Raw genomic sequence first — 22331 nt, forward strand, 5'->3', positions numbered from 1 at the left:
AAATGTTAGTGTCCACGTGACTTATGTTGCATCGCTTGAAACAACAGACGCCCGGCCTCATCCATCAATCCTACGCAGGACAAGCATCGCAAAATCACTTCTCCATGCTTTCCATGCTGCTGAGCAAAGCGCGAACTGGGCGATGCCCATGTCTTAAATTATTCGCAGGCTTTGCTGCACGCACCTGAGCAGTCTGCACTTCACAACTGTCGAGAACCCCAGCAGTCGCAACCACAACTTAAACGTCCATGAGCTACAGAAGCGCATCGACGTCCTCACCAAGGACGCCGCTGCCGCAGCGACCACGCCGTTGGTGCAGAACCTTGCCTCGAAGCTCTCCTTCTTCAACGCAGGCTGCCAGCACCTCGGCACGCTGTTTGCTGGCTCTAGGTTTAAGCGCTGCATGCGCGATAACCATGGCCCTGGACTAGGCGCTCATCAACGTCGTGCCGGACCGCCAGGGGAACCACGTGCTCCCAGACGAGGCGAAGTGGGCTGCCGAGTATGGCGACCTGACGCACCGTCCGCTGCCCGCCGGATGCGGCGTTCCGCTCCGACCAAAGCCGCAGGGCAGGTCTCTAAAGGACGTCTCCTCAGGGGAGATTCTGTACAAGGTTGGCATGATGACTGGGGCGCCGGCTAGGTATTTCAGTCATGTCAAGTCTAATTGCAGGCTTGAGGATGACAAGCATATGCAGACGCCTGGGGTCTGTGCACCGCAGGTGGCGACGGGCCGGGAACATTTTGCCAGGTGGTCCAAAAGCTGCCAACAATGACAGCGAAAATGACGGCAGCAGCGATAGACAGCGACGGCAATAGCGATGGCGATAAGAAGCTACCATTCAACCTCCATTTCTTTCCGTCACCTGAACCTAAACACACAAAGAGATCATACATGTCGCGGTGGACAACGGCGATACAGAATGTCATTATCTGGATGGGTGGTTGGTTTACCCAGATAGATGCCCGGTTTGCCAGGGTCGATGCCCAGCTCACAGCCATGAACAACCGCTTGGCTGCCATAAAGGCCTGATCCATCATCCTCAAGACCCAGTTCGTCGCCCTTACGACTGGTTTGTCTTTGATAGTTCAAGTATGGAGGTCGAGCGAGCGTCACCCCTTTTTATAGCCGGAGAAGCAATGCTTATCATCGCAAAGCCTTCCCTCTCGTGGTTTACAGTGTTGGCGTGCTAAAACTGTTACTCCTCTGAAACCGCGTCCTTTGTTCGGTCCGGCATTTCTAGCTCCTAGGTCTGCATCTAGGTGCTAGTCGCATTGCAATTCAATCCCAAGTGGGATGGGGAAGAGGATTCAAACATATACAATGCATATTCCTGGGTATTAGTGCATGCTTCCACTCTCACAGGCTCCTCGCGGTATGTCAGTATTCAGGACGATGTTGTGTGAATAATGCCTTGTGTTCGGATGTTTGGAGAAGTAAGATGCCAATCCATGGTAAACATGGAGGCTTCGTAGCTCCTCCTACTAGCTAGGAGGCCGATTTTGTCGCGATAAAAAAAGGAAAAACTGCAGGAAAACTGCCCAGTGATATGAGGCGATCTTGCTCTCGTCCCCAGCAAATAAAACGTAGGGTGGCCGAACCCCCATCCCTTCCTCATCTATGAACCCGAGATCTCAACAACGAGATTCGTCAACTAAAGGAAAAATTGACGGAGAGAGCCTGATGCATTTCCAGATAAGAAAACAGATCCTCCCATTCACTATCCAGCCAAGATGCCCATCCAGTGCAAGTCGCAGTCGAAGCTATGGCTAAAGGAGAACCCCTCAAACGCCATATTGAGGATGCCGTGCTATCCCAACTGCCGGGCACGAGATGAGAGTGCCATCTTGGTTAGAGAGAGATGAACCCGACCGCAATGGCAGCGAGCATCAGGATGCAGCTGCCACCGCTGGAGCCATTGCCCGAATTGCCTCCCTTGGTCTTCGGCTTAGAAGAGCCACCAGAGACCAGGGGGAATACGGTGGTCGATGCTGGGCCAGGTGGGAATGGGTTGGTGGAGGTGTAGTTCCAGGTGACATTCCCAGAAACCGCCGGCGTGACGAGGGTGCCAGAAGTCGCAGTCACACCTGTTGGCAGAGCAGTCGCCGTCGTGGAAAATGGAGCAGGGTTGCTGTGCGTTCCCAAGACCGAGCTGCCAATTTCAGTACCAACTCCAGTGCCGATAGCCCGAGTCTCCGTGATAGTCACAGTCTTTGCGACACCAGAAATGGTGCTTGTCACAGTTCGGAAAATGGTGGTGCTGGTCGCATGAGAGACTGGCTGCACAGTCATGGGTGAAGCAGTGGTGGTCAGAACACCGTCCGAGGCTCCAGATGAGATTGGTTGAGCTGAGTTGCTGTTGGGAGTTGCAGAGGTTCCGATGTCTAGAGTTTCGGTGACTGTCACAAAGGAAGTCAACTCAACCACCACGGTGGTGGTGCTGGTGTATCCGGTATCCGGAGTGTCTGGGGCAGAGGCAGGAGGGCTGGAAATGGCTGAGCCATGATTCGTCATCGAAGTGGCGGCTGCGGAGGAACAGCGCGCCTTGGTCGAATGCCTATGACCGAAGAAGCAAAGTTAGAGGTGATGGCCGCAAAATATTACTCGAAACGATTAGAAACTTACTCAGAGGAGATTCCATTGAAAGGCGAGCCAGAACTGACACCAAGGACACTGCCACTCGAAGTCTCAACCGGAGAAGAAGTGCAGTTGGTGATGGCAGACTGAGGGCCATCCACCTGGGTAGTGACAGGGATTGGCGAGGTGAGGAAACCAGAGACAGAAGAGGGAGTTCCACAAGGGGTGGTCGGGTCCCGGAGGGAGTTTGGCATGGAGCTGACAATCCGGTAAGGGTGGCCGTGACCGTAGTCGCCGCGAGGGAAATAATTGCCGAGGGGCTCGTTCTCATTCACCAGACGATGAATGTCGTGATCAACTAAGGTGTGTTAGCGATTTGACAAGAAGCGACACTTTGTATTAGTTGCCTTACGTTGCATGGTTTCGACCCAGGTAGTGATGATGAATCCAAAGGCGAGCATGAAGGCGATGATAGCACACAGCAGAATGAGGTAATACTGCTTGATGGTGCCATTACCTTCCTGGTTCACCATAGCGCGGTGGCCCTGCTCAGACAGCCCATCCGCACCAGGACCACCGAGGGCCTGGTCACCAGGCGCAGGCCCAATATTCTTTTCATTGGAAGGATTCATACTGGATGAACGACGAAATTGAGTGGCTAGGATAGGGGCTAGAATGAGTACGCAATTTAATGTAAGCACGAGGCCCGGCAATGTAGGGTAGGACTTAGGCAGTACTGGGAAGTGTTGGGATAGTAATTGGAGGGTAGGGCTAGTGAACGTGTCTGAGGAGGGCCACAGACTGGGAAAATAAACAAGTTTGGCGGTGAGGGAAGGGCTAGAGAGACGCGTGATTGTGAGAGATAACACTTCACACGTGGAGTACCATAAAGTGATCAGACCAGTGCAGAACATGCTACAGATCTTTGGGTGTGGCCTCGACGTGTTGTATGGTGGGGGAGGAAGATTGTCGATATCTGGATAGCAGCGACCACGAGGAAGGTCGACATGGAGACTCAGGAAGGAAACAAACTCACCAATTATTCCTGGTTTTCAGTTGGGATCGGTGTTGCCTTGTATTTGGAGGAATTGGGGGTTGGTTTGGGATAAAGGGAATATGCGAGAGAAAGATCGTGAAGGTGTGGAAAGGAAAGTGGTGGGTCAGGTTCGGTCTGGAGGTGGGAGAGGAGAGAAAGAATTCGGAGGTGAACCAGAAAGGCGATATTTATCTTGTAGCAGTGGTGGGACTGATTTGAGGATCAAGGTCCGGTACTTGAACAGGTATACGGGTACCTACCTTACCTAAGATTGGATATCAGGGAGTGAATATGAGATGGGATCACATCCAGGTATCCTCAGTCCTGGTGTACCTCACTCCCACGCCTACAGGAGGTGTATCCTCCATCATAGCAAGGACATCAGGTACAACAACAGTACAAGCTCATAAATTCGCACACGCCAAAACACAACAAATCAGATAAAACCTACCCGGTCAACTGTTGATAACCAACCAAATAATCAATCTGAATTATCAATGGCCACCTAAGTGCTTGACTTGCCTAGCCTCCTTCCCATGTGAGCACCCACTACTGCACCTGGCATAGTTTCCATGCGTGCAAGTGCCAACTTGATATTGCATGGTGGGCAAAGCGACCTGAGCATAGAGGGATAGAGCGCTTGCTGCGACATACCACAGCAAAGTGCATTAACCACCTGGCTGTACTGGGACACAAAGCAATACATTGGGCCTGAGTCGAACAGGAGGAGGTTTTCCGCTCATTAAAGCTTAAACCTCTCCCTCACCCCCCAGAGTTGCACACTCTGCCTGTTATACCAAGCTACCTACCTAGGTAGCCAGGATGGATGGTGATATACAGGTACGCCTTCTCTGTCCATGAGCTCCCCAAAACCTAGTAACCAGGAGGAGGGAATAACTTCGTAGCGAGTATCATTATGCGACAGCCACCCAGAGTGCAGAGAGATGCGTAGAAGCACAATTTACCTGGGAATCATAAGGGCATTATGACGGTAACTATCGCCATTGATTCATATGTCAAAGGAGATCAAAGGTTGAAGCACCAAGGTAAGATATCCAACCATCGGTCGGGAATGCCACGTCCAGGAATAGCAACATAAATTGAAGCATCCCTTGCCGTGCTTTGTATATTCTAAGGGCAAGAAGAGGGTCACCGCGAGAAGAAATGGAAGATATACGAAACAGTTACCTGCTACCTATATCAGCTTTCTCATCTTCACTTAGAACAGCGGTTGAGGTTGGATGAGGCTGAGAAAAGTGGGCACGACCAGTACGTACCGCCAAACCGTTCCAAAATGGGCAGGCACCTCAGCGTTTCCGGTGTGGGGCAGACGGTTCCCGCTCAGTAATTTTGCCGGTGTCCGTAAGCTTTGGTCCGCCACGCGAATCGAGGGCGCGTAACAGGACAACCTAACAATTTATTATCATGCTTTGCGAAACCCACCCTCATATCCAAGTTTTGTGACCCTGATTCCCGCGTCGTCGCCTTCGGTCATCCTCGCATTGATATTAACTTGGTGAATATTGCGATTGCGCATCGCCCACGGTTGAATCCCAAGCGCGCATCTATATCTCCCATCTTCCCCCCCTTCGAGGCGCGTCCGGTGAACGAGGACTTTCATAATTGCTGGGTCGCGCCGGGACACAGTCCGCCAATCCGCCAATCCTGTGCCTTCGTACAAGATGGCGCCTCGTCGAGCCGCACCGGTTGAAGAGGAGCAACAGGAGCAGGATAGTGAGGAGGTCTCCCTTCAGTTCAATGAACCCCTATCATGGCGACAGCCCGGCAAGCCAATCCCGACAGATCAGCTCTTGAAGCGACTCGATCGACTGTCGAAGGAGCTTGGAGAGATGGATCAAGACCACGTCAACACAGACTCGTTGACCAAGGTTGCCAAAGAAGTCGCATCACATCAGCTCCTGAACCACAAGGATAAGGGAGTTCGCGCCTACACCGCTTGCTGTGTTGTCGACATCTTGAAGCTGTGCGCCCCCAATGCGCCCTTCACCCAATCACAACTGAAGGTAGGAGCCGACTGATGCTTTGCTTTCTCTACGGTATGTGAAGACAGGTCGGCTAACCTGAATTGGTCTGGTGATATTAGGATATCTTCAGCCTCTGCATCAACTCGATCATCCCCTCCCTGTTTGACCCCTCGAATTCATACGACAACCAGCACAAGTACGTGCTCTTCTCCTTTGCCGAGGTGAGGAGCGTTGTACTACTCCTCGATGTCGAGGGCAGTGACTCCTTGTTGCTGAACCTCTTCTCGACCGTTTTTGACGGAGTTTCCGGATCGAAATCCACATCCGGAGAGCAGGTCGCCAAGGATGTCGAGTTCAACATGCAGGATATGCTCGGCGCCTTGATAGACGAGGCGCCAAGCCTACCCGCGAAGGTCGTCGACGTTATAATGGCACAGTTTCTGAGAGCTGCCGCCCCTGGAGGGACCAGGGATAGGCACGATCATCTTGCGCTGGACGAGAATCAGGCGACGCTGCTGTTGAAGGAGGAACCGGAAGCGTATCAGATCGCGAAGAACCTGTGCCATCTCTTCCCAGACAAGATGGCGCGGTTTGTGAGCCAGTACTTCAGCGATGTCATTATGGATGCGACAAGCTTCGTCGGGAGATCCAACGGCCACAAAGACGGGGGAGACTCTGAAGACGAAGATGGTCCTATTGGGCCCTCTGAATCGGACTTGAGGGAACTCGGGAAGGCACATCTACTCATTCGGGAAATCTGGAGGGCGGCACCCATGATTCTCCAGAACGTTGTGCCCCAAGTGGATGCCGAGTTGTCGGCAGATAACGTACATCTACGACAGCTGGCCACGGAGACGCTCGGAGACATGATATCCGGCATTGGTGCTGCAGGCCCGCCAGCACACCCAACGCTGGATCCGGTCGCCTATCCGCCTCTGAAACTTGATGACGAAGATTCGGAGAACCCGGCGGCGACGAACGTGTTAACCACGCCTCTTGCAGCACAGTCCTTCTCCCAGACCCATCCTGCAGTCTATCACAACTTCATTAGCAGGAAGAATGACAAGGCAGCCACCATACGTGCCGCGTGGACCATCGCCGTTGGCTACGTCCTGTCAACTTCGGCTGGCGGCATAGGCCTCAGTCGGGAGGAGGAGGCAGTTCTCATCCAAGGCCTCGGCGAGAAGCTCAGTGACAGCGACGAGAAGGTTCGACTGGCAGCGGTGAAAGCGATTGAGTCGTTCAAATTTCGGGACATCATCCTGAAACTGGCACCTAACGGAGGTGTCGGCAAAGAGGGCTCTGTCCTGTCCACCCTTGCCGATCGTTGTCGAGATAAACGGCCTGCCGTTCGCGTTGAGGCCATGTCCCTTCTTGGCAAGCTTTGGGGTGCTGGGACCGGAGAGCTCCTGGCCGGACACGAAGGTGTGACTGCTGCTCTCTCGGGGATCCCTTCGCGCATCTTGAATACATTCTACGCCAATGATCCCGAGCTGAACGTGCTCCTGGACCGCGTCATCTACGAGTGCCTCGTGCCTCTGGCATATCCACCCCCACCTAAGAAGGCTGGCAAGAATACCAACGGAAGTTCGCAATCGCAGACCACTACTGCCGCATCGTTTGATCAGGACGCCGTTCGGGCAGAGAGAATCCTGCTTCTTGTCCGCTCCCTAGATACGGGGGCGAAAAAAGCATTCTTTGCTCTACAAGCAAGGCAGCCGCAGTTCTCCAAGGTCGTCCAGACTTTTATCGACCAGTGTGAACAGTTTAACGCCGGGGTCATTGACAGCGGTGCAGTTGAGAAGACGGCAAACCTGGAGAAGACGATTAAGTACATCACTCAGTTCTTCCCAGATGATGCCAAAACGAGGAGCGACCTGCAGAAATTTGCAAAGACTAATGACCGCCGGAACTACCATCTCGTCCGATACGTTGTTTGCCGGGAGCACGACTTCAAGACGGCCCACAAAGCCTTGAAGGAGCTCATAAAGCGTATCCAAGCTGGGAAGGAACCCTTCATTCTCGAGACCCTTCTTCCTCTTCTCTATCGGTCGGGCTGTATAATGCTCAACCGCAGCCATCTTGCGACAATTATGGATTACTCCAAGACCGACAAGGACAGTTTCGGGGCTGTGTCTCATGAGATATTGAACGAGATCTCGCAACGAAACCCCGATCTGTTCAAGGCACACATAGGGGAGCTCTGCAAGGACCTCGTCGACCAAGCACCCTCCGCCACTCAGCCGAATGATCCCGCTGCCGTTCAGTCTCTGAAAGCTTGCGCTTCTTACTCGCGCAAATATCCCGCCGAGGTGCCGATGGATCGGAGCTTTGTTCACACTATGATCAACTATGCGCTGTACGGTAAACCGCCAAGGGCGGCCAAGTATGCCGTACAGATCCTGTTATCCAAGAAGGATGATAAGAGCTTGACTAGTGCCACCGATCTGGTCCAGAGAACGATGAAGGACTGGAAATACGGAGGGACGCATTTTCTTAACAGACTGACAACGCTCAGCCAGTTGGAGCTACTAGCGCCGAAAGTCATGGATGAGGTTGATGACGATGTCCTCAACATTTGTGTTCAGCAGATCCTCCTCCAGGTTCGAACAGACGCCAGCGAGAAGGACCCTAACTGGGTTGTTGATGCCGACCTCGACGACGAGTGCCAAGCCAAGTGCCTCGCCCTTAAGACCGTGGTGAACCGTATACGGAGCATGGAGGATCTCGAATCCGCCAAAGCGAACGCGAAGGCCACCTGGCGACTCCTCAAGACACTCGTTACCAAGGGAGGAGAGATCTGCAAGACCAAGGACACGCCGGCCCATCACAGATCGAGACTGCGTCTCCTCGCGGCGAAGTTGATCCTCAAACTCTGCACGCAGAAGCACTTCGATGACCAGCTCACGGCGTCCGACTTTGACCAACTCGCCTGGATAACGCAGGATGAAGTTGCCGAAGTGCGCCATAGCTTCGTGACGAAGCTACAGAAGTATCTCGCTGAGGGCAAACTGCGGCCAAGATATTACACCATTGTGTTCCTGATGGCATTCGAGCCTGCGGCAGATTTTAAACAGCGCACCGAGACGTGGATACGGTCTCGAGTGAGGCATCTACGGGACGCTAAGCAGCCAGTCATGGAAGCTACCATGTCGCGCCTGATCTCGCTGTTGGCTCACCACCCCGATTACGGCCAAGACTTGGATGACCTGGTTGACCACGCTCGCTACCTCGTCTTCTACACGAGCTTGGTGGCGACCGAGTCTAACCTGGGGCTGATCATCAAGTACACCGAGAGACTGAAGCAAACGCGGGATGCCGTCCTTCCCGACAGCGAAAACCACCGTGTCCTAAGCGACCTGGCCCAGGCCGTGTTGCGTAAATGGCAGGAGAAGAAGAACTGGACCTTCGAGGCCTATCCCGGCAAGGTGGGGCTACCGCTCGGCCTGTACACAGCGCTCCAAGCCCACAGCGAGGCCCAGGAGGCTGCCGCGAAGCAGTACATCCCGGATGGCATCGATGAGAAGCTCGATGAACTCCTGCGCACAGTCGACCGCAAGAAGGTACTGTAGTTTCTTCACCCCGCAACCCGGGCCAATAACTTACCTTTGATTTGCAGAAGCGTAAATCTATCGACGAGCGGCATGACGGCCACCCGCCCGCGAAGAGAGTCAAGGCGCCACCCAAAGCGGGCAGCGCAAAGGAGCGCAAGGCCCCCAAGCCGACGCCGAAGAAGGCAAGCCCAAAGGCGAAGAAGACGACGACGACGACAAAGAAGACGTCCTCGAAGGTGGCGCGGGACCGAGAAAGCGCCGCCGACCGCCGCCGGAGCGGGCGGTCGCGCAAGAGCCAGACCTACATCGAGCGCGACTCGTCCGAGGACGACGAGGAGATGCTCGACGGCGTCGCCGAGTGGGAGTATGATGCCAGCAATGGGAGCGGAGAAGAAGGCAGCGACAACGGGTCGGAAGGCGCGGAATCCCAGCCCGAGGCCGCAGACGTGGATGAGGACGAGGACGTGGCCTCTCCCCCGGCAGCGGAGGGGGAGGGGGAGGAGAGCGAGTTGTCGGACCTAGACGACGGCTCGGATATCGAGAAGGCGGCGTCGCCGACTCCGCCGCCACCACCGCCGCCAAAGGCGAATGGCAAGAAGGCCAAGGGCACGCCCGCATCGTCGTCGTCGTCGAAGGCGGCGGCCGCCACTGCCAAGCTGGCCACGAGAGGAAAGGTCGCCACGAGCAAAGCCACTCCTGCGGCGGCCCAGGGACCTACGAGGGCCTTGAGGGGGAGGAAGGCCAAGGCGGGTGCTTACGATATGGATGAGGACGATGACTAATTGAATGGGGAAGGGGTCGGGATTTGGGGGGTGGGGAGGCGAGGTTGTCTGAAGGGTAGTTCCGTGCGTGTGCTCCTCCTGGTCTTTGCTTGGCTATACCCTCTATTGCACATATACCAGGAGAACGGGTGGTATTTGATCGTCTAGGTAGCTCATACCCTTATTCTTATGTCGTGGGCCATCGCTGTGGCCCGGGCTCTTTGGCTTATTCTGTCTGGGCTTGCGGGATGATGATTACGAGGAGGGAGGCTAAAGTTGATGCTGGCAAGTTTTCCCTTTTGGCTTCGATGTTAGTAGTAGCCGTGAACACCAGAAGCTATGAATTATTATTATTTTCGGAACTCGCTTGCCATACATATTCTTGATCAAGAATGGAGCGAAGAAGATTCAGGGTTAGGAATATCACCGTTGTAGAGGCGACTCGTTCCCTTACATCCTAGCTAGCTCTATCAGGTCTGTCTAATACTCCTACTTGGTGGTTGGCAGGACCTACCTGCCTACCTAACCATTTAAATATTTATCACGACATATTACCTACCTTTCTCTACCGAGACAAGGATGCTCCTAGTGGTGGTAGAGCTGCTCCAGGGTCAAGTCAGGGTGCCGCCGGAGGAAAGCAACGCTACAGACTACATTGCCGAGCCTCTTGGTTGCTGTTTGGCTCATGGGGTTCCATCACTCTGGATTAAGGGAAGTTTGCAGGAAGTCCTGCTAGATTCTTACAGAAGTTTGACATACATGTACATACAATACAAGGCACAACGCCGAATGTTCGGCAGCGTGCCCTGTCAGCCTGTCTCTCTATCGAACTCCAAGTCCTAGCTAGAAAGCTACTTTATAGTACAAGGGAATAAGCCCCTAATAAGAGGGCGAAGGTACTGGAATGCCAGTTAGCCCCTTCCCCCATCTTCGCTATCCAGATACCTTTTTCGCCGACCAAAAAAGAAGAAACAAGAAAACTAAACACAGGAACCAATGTCCATGGTGCAGGAGATAATCCTTCTCCCCTGCCTCTCAACCTCTAACGCCTTGTTTTCGACACAAAACACAAAACACAAGACAGCCGCACCGTCGTATGTACAACTGCTTCCAAGGCCACGCTGGTGCCTTCTCCAACGTAGCAATCAACGCCTAGTCCATGTCGTCGTCACTATCCACGTAATCCTCGTCTTTGAGGTCATTAGCCTCTGAAGACGACGAGGGTGATGGCGGCGGCGGCGGCTCAGGCGACGGCGCCGCCGCCCTAGCCACAGGTCTGGGCACGACGGCCTTCCCTTTGCCTTTTCCAATATTGCCGGCCATGTTGTTCCGCGGAACAGCCTTCCCTTGAACCGGTTTCTTCGCTTGGGGTGTTGGAGCTGCAGCCTTGCTCCCACTGGCCGGTTCCTTCGTTTGGGCTGCTGGAACTGCAGCCTTGCTCCCGCCAGAAAGTCTCTTGGGCTGGGCTGCTGGAGCCCTAACCGGCATTCCACGGACCGGCAGTGCGTACCGGGATACTGGGGTATCGTTGCGCAAGGGCGGAAGCGAGGCCGGAACCTTTACCCCACGAGCCGGATTAAGCCCATGAGAAACACGAGGAGGAGTTGGAGCCTCCTTACCAGTACCTGCCCAGACATTTCCAGCCCTACCGTTTTGCCGAAAGGGATTCGGAGGGGGAAGCATCAGCCCACTGGACCATCTGGTCGGCAGCGGACGCATCGCCGAGTGGCCGCCCTACGACGCACTCGACGTGCCTGCCGAAGCTGCCGCCCCGCCCGTCGATCCCTGGGACGCGGCTCGAGCGAGCCGGGTCAGCCGCTGGTCGACCTTCTCCCTGTGGACCCGGTTCCTAAGGTGGACCTCGAAGTTGGTGACGGTCATGTCGGGGCCTGGGGTGTACACTTTTCCTGGGCAGTCATAACACCGAATCCTAGGCAGATACATAAACCGCATGTTGGATGGAATGGGCTGACCGGGAGGGGGACCCGGCATAGCCGCTCCAGTCTCGGTGTTGACCGCGCAGTACCGCATAATTCCATCGAAAGAGTCTTTGGGATAGTTGCGGCGTAACGCCTCGACAGAGGATGACAGCCACTCTGGTGGTGGGGGCTGTGGTAAGTAGGGAAAGCGAGCATGTTAGTTGACTGATCCTTGGGTGCAGAGCGGGGAGCTAGGGGATATAATATCTTACAACTGGGGGAGGCCGCTGGCCAGGCGGAGGCGGCGGTGGAGCCGGTAGCGCGCCGGTCTCGGGTCCCCGGTTGACATGGCCAGAGGGAGTGTTCGATTTCGCGGGTAGGGCTTGGTTGGAGGAGGATGGGGTGATCGGGGGCCCCATTGAACCTGTTGCTGATGCGCTCGAGGCTCTGGGGTGACCTTGACCGGACGGAGTAGCAGCTCCAGACCCAGACAATTGCTTCATTTTCAGATCGCGGAGTAGCTTCTTGAGCCTGCCTGGGTTAACCTTGAGAGTGACTATGTGATGTTGCGGCTCTTCCGTTTCTTCGCGGGTGGCCTCTCGGCCAAATCGTCGAGATGTCCTAGTCTCATGATGATGAATACTGGATTCTGGAGTTTCGGAGCGGCCAATATTCGCCATCCGCTGAGCCGCAGCTGTGGCGGCACCGCGCAGGCCTCTAGTCCGCGCAGTGCCTTGAAGTTGCGATAGAGCAGGAGAATCAGGAGCGGAATCATCGCTGTCTTCGGAATCGGATATCTCGCCATCCCGGGCAGTCCTCTTCCCTCGGCCACTCGCCGTGCCCCCGATACGCTTGTAAAGCCGGCTCTCTTCAAGGTTTGTAGCGGCACCGGGCAGTACTGACGAGACGATGAGGGTGCGAATCGTCCTCTGCCTCTCCTTCAGGTCCGGAAGTTGGGGACCACCACGTCTATTGACAGACCTCTTCTGTCTGCGCTGTTCGCGGGAAAATATGGTCTCGTTCCTTTCGAGGTCGGCCTCGGTAAGCTCATAGAGGAATGGTGCGTATTCCTTGGCCTGCTGCTGAGGTCGGAAGATGCTCGGCAATGGGGATGGGAGGAAGGCGGTCGTCAGATCAGGATCCTCGATCGGCCGCCCGTCGAAGGGATGCCCCACGCTGTAGAGGCTGCGTGTGAAGAGCTGGGTCTGTTCTCGAATGCAATGAGCTATTGCGGTGGTAAATTCGCCAGACAGTGCCAGATCGCAAGCCATGCTTGCTGCAAACTCTTCGGGGGAGTTCAGAGGATTGTTGATTTCCCATTCAAACTGATCGACCAAGGTATGTGCTCCGATGGTTATGTTGAGCTTGATCAGTATCCTCATCTCGTCGTTCTTGTACGCAGAATAAGGCAGCTCCGGGTCCAGAGCGTCTTCTTCGGAATAGGCAAATGGGTAGAAGTCGGTTAGCTGCTCGCGGATCTGGGCCAGAGCCTGATCGTAGACTGGCTTGTCCATTGGCGGCTTCAGGCCCATGTCCTCGACCAGCTGTGCTGCAAATAGCTCGGGGGATACCAGACGCTCGTGGAGATTCCAGGTGAAGGTATCTCTTAGCTTGATCTTGTCAAAGTCGATGTCCAGCCTCACAGGTACCAACTCCTCGTGTTGTTCGGCCTGCTTGGCCATATCCTTTCTACTATACCTCAAAGGCGGCGTCGATCTCTTCCCCGGCCGCTCGAGCCATTTCTGTTGAGGATACACGATTTGACTATGCCATTTCATATCGGTGCATCCATTGCCATAGCCCCTGTAGCCTTCCCCAAAAATAACACTGTGGTAGAGGCGGAAGTCTGGCCCTGGAGCGTGACGACTCTTGTACTCGGAGATCTTGGCAAGGGTGTTCTTTATCCTCCCCTGGAGCTGGGCCTGAGCATCGTGAATGGCAGCAGAATGGACCCAGTCACGGGTGATGTATTGGTCAACCAAGACTTTGTTGAATGACTCCTTGTCACGACCACCGGGCTCGAGTGTCGCTGACTTGGGTGTGGGAGATGGCGCATTGGAAGTTGAAGTCGCGACTGGAGAAGCAGATCCAGGAGCATCGCTTGACGGGCCAGCGGTGGCCATCGCCGGGGTGGCCGCCATGGCGGAAGAGATATACAGCCCAACAAAAGCAATGACTGTAGTGAACTAGGCCGACTATGCCAGATCTGAGAGATGGAGGGACGAGTTTGCGGCTAGATTCGATGCGATCTGGGATGCTTGGCTTTGTGGAAGGCTGCTAAATGTTCGACCGCTGGGCGAGGGCGAAATGGCGAGGCGCGACTGAAAGTTTGGGCCAATTAGGGACTTGAATTTGTCGAAGTTAGACTGTGGCCAGGGGACAGAGGTACTAGGTACTTGGTACATGACAGACACGCCCTCACGCGACTATGTTGTGGACCCACTGGCCCAGTATTCAACGTACCAACGACAGGCTACATCCAGACTTTGTGGATTCCATAATACTAAGATCCAGATGTGTATGAGTGCCCAGGTGGGGACTTAGGTACTTGGGTACCTACCTGATAATCAAGCTGCATCTACACGTATGATGGAACACACAGAACCCGCCAACCCCGCCCTCGAAATAGCTGCCAAACAGGTCAAAAACCCAAACATCCCACTTTGCACCCCTCCCCCTCTTGTTGACATTTCCCAACGTTGAATTCCAGAATTCAGTTTTCGAGCCTTTCCACCAGTCACTTTTACCAATACAGACATAGCCCACCATGGCGACCGACGAGAGAGAGGCCGGTTAGACATGTTCCTTGTTGCTTGCTCCTTCCCTTCCCTCCCCTCCATCCCCGTCCAAGCTTGCCATAACCCCACCTTGCTTCCCTGCCCAGTTCCCCCACCACTCAACTGGCTCCCTATGCCTTGAAGAAGACTCGACAAGATGGCCAATATTGGAAAAGAGGACCAATTACTGATGCAGATCGCAGACTACACCCTCAACAACCCCGACACTCTCACCAAGTACAAGACTGCCGCCCAGATCTCGGAGAAGGTCCTCGCCGAGGTTTCCAAGCTCTGTGTTGCTGGCGAGAAGATTGTCACCATCTGTGAGAAGGGTGACAAGTTGCTTGAGGAGGAGGTTTCCAAGGTCTTCCGCGGAAAGAAAGTCACGAAGGGTGAGTACTAGGCCAACTCGGGAGCTCAACCCTGGAAGCTCCAGTCGTCCCAAGGCGAGTTTGCTGACAAGACTTGCTCCCACATCAGGCTTCTCCCACCCCACCACCGTCTCGCCGACCTCCTTTGTCACCCCCTACACGCCCCTGAGCACGGACGAGAATGAGGCGTCAGTAGAGCTCCAACCGGGTGAGCCGGTCAAGATCCAGCTTGGAGCCCAGATCGATGGGTTTGGCTCAATCATCTGCAACACGGTCCTTGTCGACAAGGCTGAGGAAGTTGTCTCGGGCAAGCCAGCTGACCTGTTACTGGCTACCCACTATGCCAATGAGCTCCTCCTGCGGCTAATGGTCCCTCCCGGACTGTTGGCTAGTGGGACAGACCAGGAGAAGGCCAAGGCAGCGGCGGCGAAGGCTCCTTCGCAGGCCAAGATCACCAGCCTCCTGGAGAAGGTAGTCAAGGCTTATGACTGCAACCTGGTTGAGAGCACCACCTCATGGCTGTTTGAGCGCAACGAGATCGAGGGCAAGAAGAAGATCGTCATAGCCCCTGGCGAGGGGACCAAGGGAGAGGGGGTTCCCGAGGTGGGGGAAGTGTGGGGTGTAGAGATGGGAGTCAGTCTGGGCTCTGGAAAGGTCAAGCAGCTCGACCAGAGAGCCACCCTTCACCGCCGCACTCTCCAGACCTATGGGCTCAAGCGACCGACCTCTAGGAAGATCCTCTCTGAGGTTCAGAAGAAGTTTGGGACCTTCCCCTTCAGCTTGAGACAGCTGGAGGATGAGAGAGATGCCAAGTCTGGAGTTGTTGAATGTGTCCGAGGCAATGTATTCCGCCAGTATGAGGTGGTTGGGGACAAGGACGGTGCTCCAGTTGCCAGACTGCTGACTACAATTGGTAAGAGATGCAGAGACCACACACAAAAGGGCTTGTGCTAACATCTGTCTGCAGCCATCACAAAGAATGGCATTACCAAGCTTGGTGGGCCGCCAGCCTTGGATCTGAGCAAGCTCAAGACGGATAAGAAGATCACCGATGAGGAGGTTCTTAAGATCTTGGAGCAACCGCTGTCCAGAAACACAGGTAAGAACAAGAACAAGAAGAAGAAGAAGGGGCCCAAGAAGGCAGCAGCAGCAGCCAAGGAGGAGTCTGAGGATGAGGAGGAGGACAGCGATGATGAGTAAACATGACACTCATGTCTGCACAATCTGTTGGGTTTGCAAAAAGGCAAATCAACAGTGAAACTTTGGTGTGTTGCTTCCAAATTGTATCTCTGATGCTGCTGGAGGGCCAACTCCTTGAGTTTGGGGCTCTGGCAGCATAGGGAGATGAAGAGTTGCCAAGGGGCGGGTCAAGGATCGGAAGCATTCATATTCATGACCCCTGTCTATCAGAACCTGAGCCCCCTAAAAGCAAGTTCTTAGGATTAGGAAGAAGAAAAACATTCCAGTGCAGACATTAGCAAGTTGGCAAGAGTGCATCGAGTGTTCAAGTGATATATGGGTGTGAGAATGGTGCCAGACAGGCAGCAGGGTCACGGGATATGTGTGTTTGGGTTTTGGGGAGGGGGGTGAATAAATCGGGGATGGCACGCGTCGAGAGGGCGGGCGCGACAGGTCTTACCCCCTGAATGGCAGTGAATGTTAATTCTCCGCAGATCCAAACAAGCTTCAATTCACCAAGCCTTGGGCCTTGAAGGGTCTTTGATCCAGAATCCCGAGAAAATTCACTTTTTATGCCCTTCGGTGTGAGTGCATGTGTTGACGAAGGGACGGGAGACATTGCGTGGAGCATTAAGTGTTGGCACCCCTGGTCGGCTGTTGAGCCCGTCACCTCCGAGAAAGCTCTCGACTCTTTCCCTCCTTCACCCTTTTCACCCTCCTCCCTCGACCTGCCATCACCACGCGTAAAACCTTGCAAAACGCGAAATATTCCCCAATCCTAGGATTGATCTATGGTCTAAATTTACAGACAAGTAAAGAATACCCTGCCCGCTGTCTTTTTTGCACATGCTAACTCACCGCGCAGGGGAAAAAACCAGGAGCACTGGCGCAGACAAGGCAGAAGGGGGCGAACTCTCCTGTCAGCGCCATGATCTCCTCCAACACCAGAGCCACGCGATCGCGAATTTCAAGCCCACAACAGGCAGGATCAAACGGTGGCTCGAGTACACCAGCTGTCAAGAGCACGGGCGCAGACGATCAGAAGACATTTATGCAGAGGTGGTTGGAGCCTCCTGTTCAGGTCCGACCGAGCTACCAGGACGCAGGATTGGTGCGGCACGGAGTGGTCGAAGGAATGGCACCACTGGGCACCATGCCAAAGGTGGGCATCTTTAAGAAAGCTGTCACACCTGCGGAGCCTACACCACCTCGGAAGATTGTCCTAAAGCGGCCTGTTCCCAGCAGCATCCCCCCTACAGCCCCGACAAATGATCCTGCAGAGGATGATGATACAGAGGAGGAAGAGGGCGAGGGTGATGGCGACGAGGAAGCAGAGGAGGGGATTCCACCTCCACCTTCTGCAGCTTTAGCTTCCCGGCGGTCCCTCACTTCGCGTGAGGCTGACGATGATGAGGATTGGGCTCCGACCAGGGCAGGAGCAACAGCCTCGTCAGGCTACAAGAGTCTTGCACGGCGGAGCTTGGTGCCTCGGGCCAGTGCTGGGAGATCAGGCTCCGTATCTTCTCCTCTACAGCCGACAAGCACATCCGGGGCATCACGGGCTTCTGATATAAAAGAGGCTGCTGACAAAGTGGTCGAGCATGCGGTGGATGAAGCACTCAAGCACTTCCGATACCCCACAGCCTGGGCCCTGAGGACCCTGTATGACGAAAATTCATCAAATCCCGAGTTTCTCACAATGGTCGAAGAGGTCTATTCGCAAACCGCTGACCCTGGCACCCTCGAAGAATTTGCCCGCCTTGTCCACGAGAAAAAAAAGGAAGGCAAGAAAGACAACAAAGGCTGCTACTACTTCGTCCCTCCCTCAACAAACAATCGCTTCATCCCCCACAAGCCGAAGCGAGCGCCATACTCGGATCTAGTCCGGCTTGAATTGCCCAACCTTGAAGAAGTTGATGGTGATCAAAAACAACCTGATCAAGAAGCTGATCAAAACCTCGGCCACCAAGTGCACCCGGGCGACTCTCAGCTGAGGATGAATCGCCGGTCAGCCAAGCATCCTGACTCACCTTCCAAGATGGCTTCCAAAACGGCGGCCAACGGAATGAACGGCACGGCCAAGACAGCGACACCGCGCAAGACCCGGGCCAATTCAGGCTCTAGCTCGTCATCACTCTCTTCAGCCCGCTCCATGACCCCACCAGATAGTATTGAGCACGGCGACATCTTTGATGTGCCACCCTCGCGGGCGAGCCCAGCTGCCGAGACCAGCAACAATGTGCCCACCCCCGCGCCCCAGCCAATCGTGGGCCGACGGCGATCCAACCAAGCAAAAAAGACTGAGAACGTGTCACCCACCCCCCAAGCTGCCTCTTCTTCCACTACCACTACTGCCGCAACCACCACTATTACCACGCGCCGCCAGCAGCAACGTTCTTCTTCCGCCACAGCTGCCACCCCCAGCATGCCTGCCGCAGTTGAGCCTCCTCTCTTCCCCAACCTGTCATCCAAGAAGGGCACTCAGAAACCGGCCCGCGGTCCTATCTTCCCAAGCAAGGTTGGGACTCTTGATGAAAACGACGCGAAGCTGCGTTTGAAACTGAAGGCCAGAAATGTCACCAATGGCTCGGGGCCCGTACCGGAGAGCTACAGCCGGGAAGGGACCCCGAGAGAGGCACTTCGCCCAGACGTGTCTCGCCCGCAGATGCCTCGTCTGCGAATTCCTGCCACTGATGCGCCGCGTCCCACCGATGCACCTCGTTCCACTACGCGAGCTCGTACATCGCTCCCGGCAACGAGCTCATCGGCCGCGGGCCTGAACTTGAGGAGCACACGATCTTCCCGCAAGCGATCCCACGACGAGATGGACGGGCCGGTGTCTCCCGCCACTGCGCAGTTCCCCCAATCCGAGGCTGCTTCTACCGCCGCGAATTCTCGGGCTGGCACTCCTGCATTACGGCCAGCAAAGAAGACGAGGACCGGCCTCCGAGTCAAGTCTTCGTGAGTTCTCTCTACCTCTTGTTTCTGTCCCTCCTATTGTTCCTCGGTCTATTGTTCAGTCCCAGTCTATTGGCTATTGTTCAGTCCCCGCTTGCCACGATCGGTCTTGCAGGCGGACGCTTTTCTGGTGAAAGAGTGATGTGACAAGGCCAAGCCATGCTCATTCACCTGTCCCCAAATTTTCACCTCGTCCAAGTCCACGACAAAAGCAATATAACAACAATCTTGCAAATTGATCGTCCCTGCTAATTATCCCACCTCTCCATCTAGGCCCATGAAGAAGAAAACAGGCACATCTGCCGGAATCCCTCGCGCCAGCGGAGAGAGAAGCAGCCCGATGGCCAACGGCACAGCCACCAAAGAGGTAAGATTGACACCGAGCACTCTCGAAGAAGTCCACCAGGACAGGGCATCCATCACGGGCATCTACTTCCATCATCGGGGCATAACTGGGACATGCGAAGCTGCAAGCGCAGTTATCTCGCTCGCCCTGGTGGCCCGAAGCCTAGGTCCATTTCTCCCAAGGCAAAAAAAAAAAGAAAAAGCCCACTTCCGGTCGCCCCAAAACCGAAAAAAAAAGCCCTCCCCAAATGTGCCCAGTCCCACCAGCTGCCGGCTGCCCGGCCATCCTTAGTGGCAGTCAAGGATCTCTGTCATTTCCTTCCCTTTTTTTGCCGAATTATCCCGCACAAGCCAGTGTGGCTCCCTGTGAGTTCGCCACTGACATCTTGGCCTTCCTCAGGACGACAACGATGACTACTGCTCATCTTGTGGCGGAAATGGTGATCTGGTATGCTGCGACGGCTGCACACGTTCATTCCATCTGAGCTGCGTCGACCCACCTCTTATCGAGGACCGGATGCCTGCCGAGTGGTTCTGCAATGTGTGTCGGAGCACCCGCGACCCCGCCAGCTTTCCCGCTCACTCTGGTGCCTTCGGCACTCTCCTGGAAACTCTCGATGCGAAGAACTCGAGCGCCTTCCGCCTCCCCGGCTCTGTTCGCGAGTATTTTGACGGTGCACGAACCGGCGTCGATGGAGAATATGAGGAGATTGTGCCTGTGCCAAAGGTGACCCGGTTAGTTTGATGATCCCCGTTATTCCCGCCTCACGTGTCTTGTTTACAGACCGGGCTGACACACATTGCAGGAAGAGGAAGAGCGATGAGGACCAGGTTCCCGACTTTTTCAGGCTGCGGGATAACGATGGTGGCGCCGCCCTCTGCCACGCCTGCCAGAAGGCAACGTCGGACAACCGAGCCATCATTCCCTGCAGTCACTGCCCTCTTTGGTGGCACCTCGATTGCCTTGATCCGCCCATGGCTAACCCACCCGTGCTCCGCACCTGGCGTTGCCCTTGTCACGTAGATGACATTCTCGCCAAGTTCCCTGGGGCTCTTGGCCCAGCCCACAAGTTCCGCAAGATCAAGCATGCTCCGGCTATAAGCCCCATCTTTTCACGTGGAAACGTCAACAATGGCTTTATCGAAATTGAGCCCGAAGAGAGCGAAGACGAGAGCGGCTGGAAGGACGTAAACACCTTTGGCAAAACTTATCGGCTACCCGAGACAGGCATCAAGCTCGATTTCTTCTCACGGTAAGTTTTTGGATCATCTACCCGCGCCATCTGTCGTGATTGCTGACAAACCAGTCGCAGGGCTCGTGAGAACCGCAAAGGCAAACCTATCGCGCCGCTTGCGGCCAGCATTCCGCGAGCACCCACGCCCTTACCCCTTGCCAGCCGCAGCCTAGAAGAACAACAAGCTGCTCTCAACCTCGCCCGGCTTAGTAGCCAGAGCTCCACCGGTGTTAACACCCTGGTTGACGCCCTCCTGGTAAGATCTCTCTCTCATTTTCCCTCCTCTCCCGTTTTGCCTCGACCTATTAATCTGACATTTATCGCAGGCTGAGGCCGATCCAGCTGTGGTCTCGCTCATTGCCCGTGGAAATCCCGATCGAATCGAAAACAACAACCTGGATCGATTTGATAGACAGAGCCTTCACGCCATGCTTGCTCAGATAGAACAAATGACGAGCCGTATCAGGGGCGCGCTTCTTCCCCCGGCCGAGGAGCAGCACGCCTCGCCTGCCGAGGGTGATGCTACCGCGGTAAACTCGGAGGCAACACAAGTCGAGTCCGAGCATACCGCCTCTGGAGCTCACGATAAGAACCTCCCTTCCCCTGCGGCAACCGAATACGTCACCACCGGCACTCAGCCGAAGGAGGAAAAAGCCTCCAACGACGTGGCCTTGCCCCAGACACCCATCAACGATATGATGTCTCGGGACGGAGACGTCGCCTTGGAACCCCCAAGTGATGACCAAACCGCCGTCGAGGATTAAGCGATGGGACATCAGTGGAACCGGCCCACTGCCCGCTCCTCCCCCCCCCCATATCCCCCGCCATCTTCGTCCCCATCCTCGCATTAATCCCTCAACCCCGGTTCACGACACCCCAAACAATACACGTCGATCGCCTGCATCATAGAATTAGCGTTGCATTTCCAGACAGGGAAGCAGGAAATTTTGCTTTCCGTCAAGAGAGTTAGCAGGGTCCCTTCTTCCTCCTGTTTTTACGACGGACACTGCCTCTCTCTATATATCCCTTCCAACATTATCAGGGGGGGAATTATGCCAGGCCATGTACAAATTTTGCGAGAGACGTCTTTCTTTTAATTTCTTTTCCTTTTCCCCCTTTTTCCTCCCTCATTCACAAATTTGATTTCTTTGTTTTCGGAACGTGAATGAGGAGAGTAGACACAAGGAAGGGCGCAGCTAATGGGAGCGGATCTTTTTAGATTGAATTGCTTTTTTTTCGGCCTTTGTTTTCCTCGTTTTCCTTTTTCTTTGCTGGGAAACCTCCCGCTTACATGGCTTTCCCTTTGCTTTTTTTTCCCCCTCCCCACCCATCTCGGTGGCTTTCCAGGACTATTTCTGCGAAAGAAGCCCTCTTAGCTTTTGCTCGGGCGGCAATACAGGGTCGGCGGGAAGGGGGGGGGGACAGCAGCCTCTTTTGGCTCGGATAGGATTCGGTCTGTACATGTAGGAATAGGATCAGATGGCGGTCAACGGGGACCAAGTGCGCCACCTCCTGCTCGCCCCTTTTGGGGAGCAATTGGGAAAGAGAAAGGCCACCTCCTGCTTGCCAGAGGCAAGCAATTGGGAGATAATGGCAGCTTTCGACTACCTACACAAACAAGAAACTCTGAAAT

General features: G+C 54.8%; 5 protein-coding genes across 5 annotated transcripts; 3 read left to right on the forward strand and 2 right to left on the reverse strand.

Moving 5' to 3' along the window:
• Window positions 1–1457: 1457 nt before the first annotated feature.
• QBC33DRAFT_533213 (uncharacterized protein) lies at window positions 1458–2666 on the reverse strand. The gene has a single exon (XM_060427447.1). It carries the CDS (start codon window positions 2513–2515, stop codon window positions 1853–1855), a length of 663 nt encoding a protein of 220 aa, XP_060285592.1. The 5' UTR covers window positions 2516–2666; the 3' UTR covers window positions 1458–1852.
• A 2323-nt stretch (window positions 2667–4989) lies between these two features.
• QBC33DRAFT_533216 (armadillo-type protein) lies at window positions 4990–10327 on the forward strand. Its single transcript, XM_060427448.1, has 3 exons — window positions 4990–5638; window positions 5719–9162; window positions 9219–10327. Exons 1-3 carry the CDS (start codon window positions 5297–5299, stop codon window positions 9933–9935), a joined length of 4503 nt encoding a protein of 1500 aa, XP_060285593.1. The 5' UTR covers window positions 4990–5296; the 3' UTR covers window positions 9936–10327.
• Window positions 10328–11387: 1060 nt separating this feature from the next.
• QBC33DRAFT_353791 (SNF5-like protein) lies at window positions 11388–14184 on the reverse strand. Its single transcript, XM_060423858.1, has 2 exons — window positions 12106–14184; window positions 11388–12023 (listed from the first exon to the last, which is right to left on the reverse strand). Exons 1-2 carry the CDS (start codon window positions 13972–13974, stop codon window positions 11649–11651), a joined length of 2244 nt encoding a protein of 747 aa, XP_060285594.1. The 5' UTR covers window positions 13975–14184; the 3' UTR covers window positions 11388–11648.
• A 58-nt stretch (window positions 14185–14242) lies between these two features.
• Window positions 14243–16181, forward strand: QBC33DRAFT_618212 (peptidase M24, structural domain protein; the record flags this gene model as incomplete). The annotated part of the gene is made up of 4 exons (XM_060432706.1): window positions 14243–14625; window positions 14814–15002; window positions 15091–15894; window positions 15949–16181. Exons 1-4 carry the CDS (start codon window positions 14601–14603, stop codon window positions 16179–16181), a joined length of 1251 nt encoding a protein of 416 aa, XP_060285595.1. The 5' UTR covers window positions 14243–14600.
• A 519-nt stretch (window positions 16182–16700) lies between these two features.
• Window positions 16701–21726, forward strand: QBC33DRAFT_353890 (transcriptional regulatory protein RCO1). The gene is made up of 7 exons (XM_060423859.1): window positions 16701–16972; window positions 17026–19121; window positions 19392–19485; window positions 19864–20198; window positions 20270–20716; window positions 20777–20954; window positions 21025–21726. The coding sequence occupies exons 2-7, from the start codon at window positions 17089–17091 to the stop codon at window positions 21460–21462; spliced, it is 3525 nt and encodes a 1174-aa protein (XP_060285596.1). The 5' UTR covers window positions 16701–16972; window positions 17026–17088; the 3' UTR covers window positions 21463–21726.
• The last annotated feature ends 605 nt before the right edge of the window (window positions 21727–22331 follow it).

Source organism: Phialemonium atrogriseum (assembly GCF_030411735.1).
Source record: "Phialemonium atrogriseum strain 8032-3 unplaced genomic scaffold QBC33scaffold_7, whole genome shotgun sequence".
Lineage (NCBI taxonomy): Eukaryota > Fungi > Ascomycota > Sordariomycetes > Cephalothecales > Cephalothecaceae > Phialemonium > Phialemonium atrogriseum.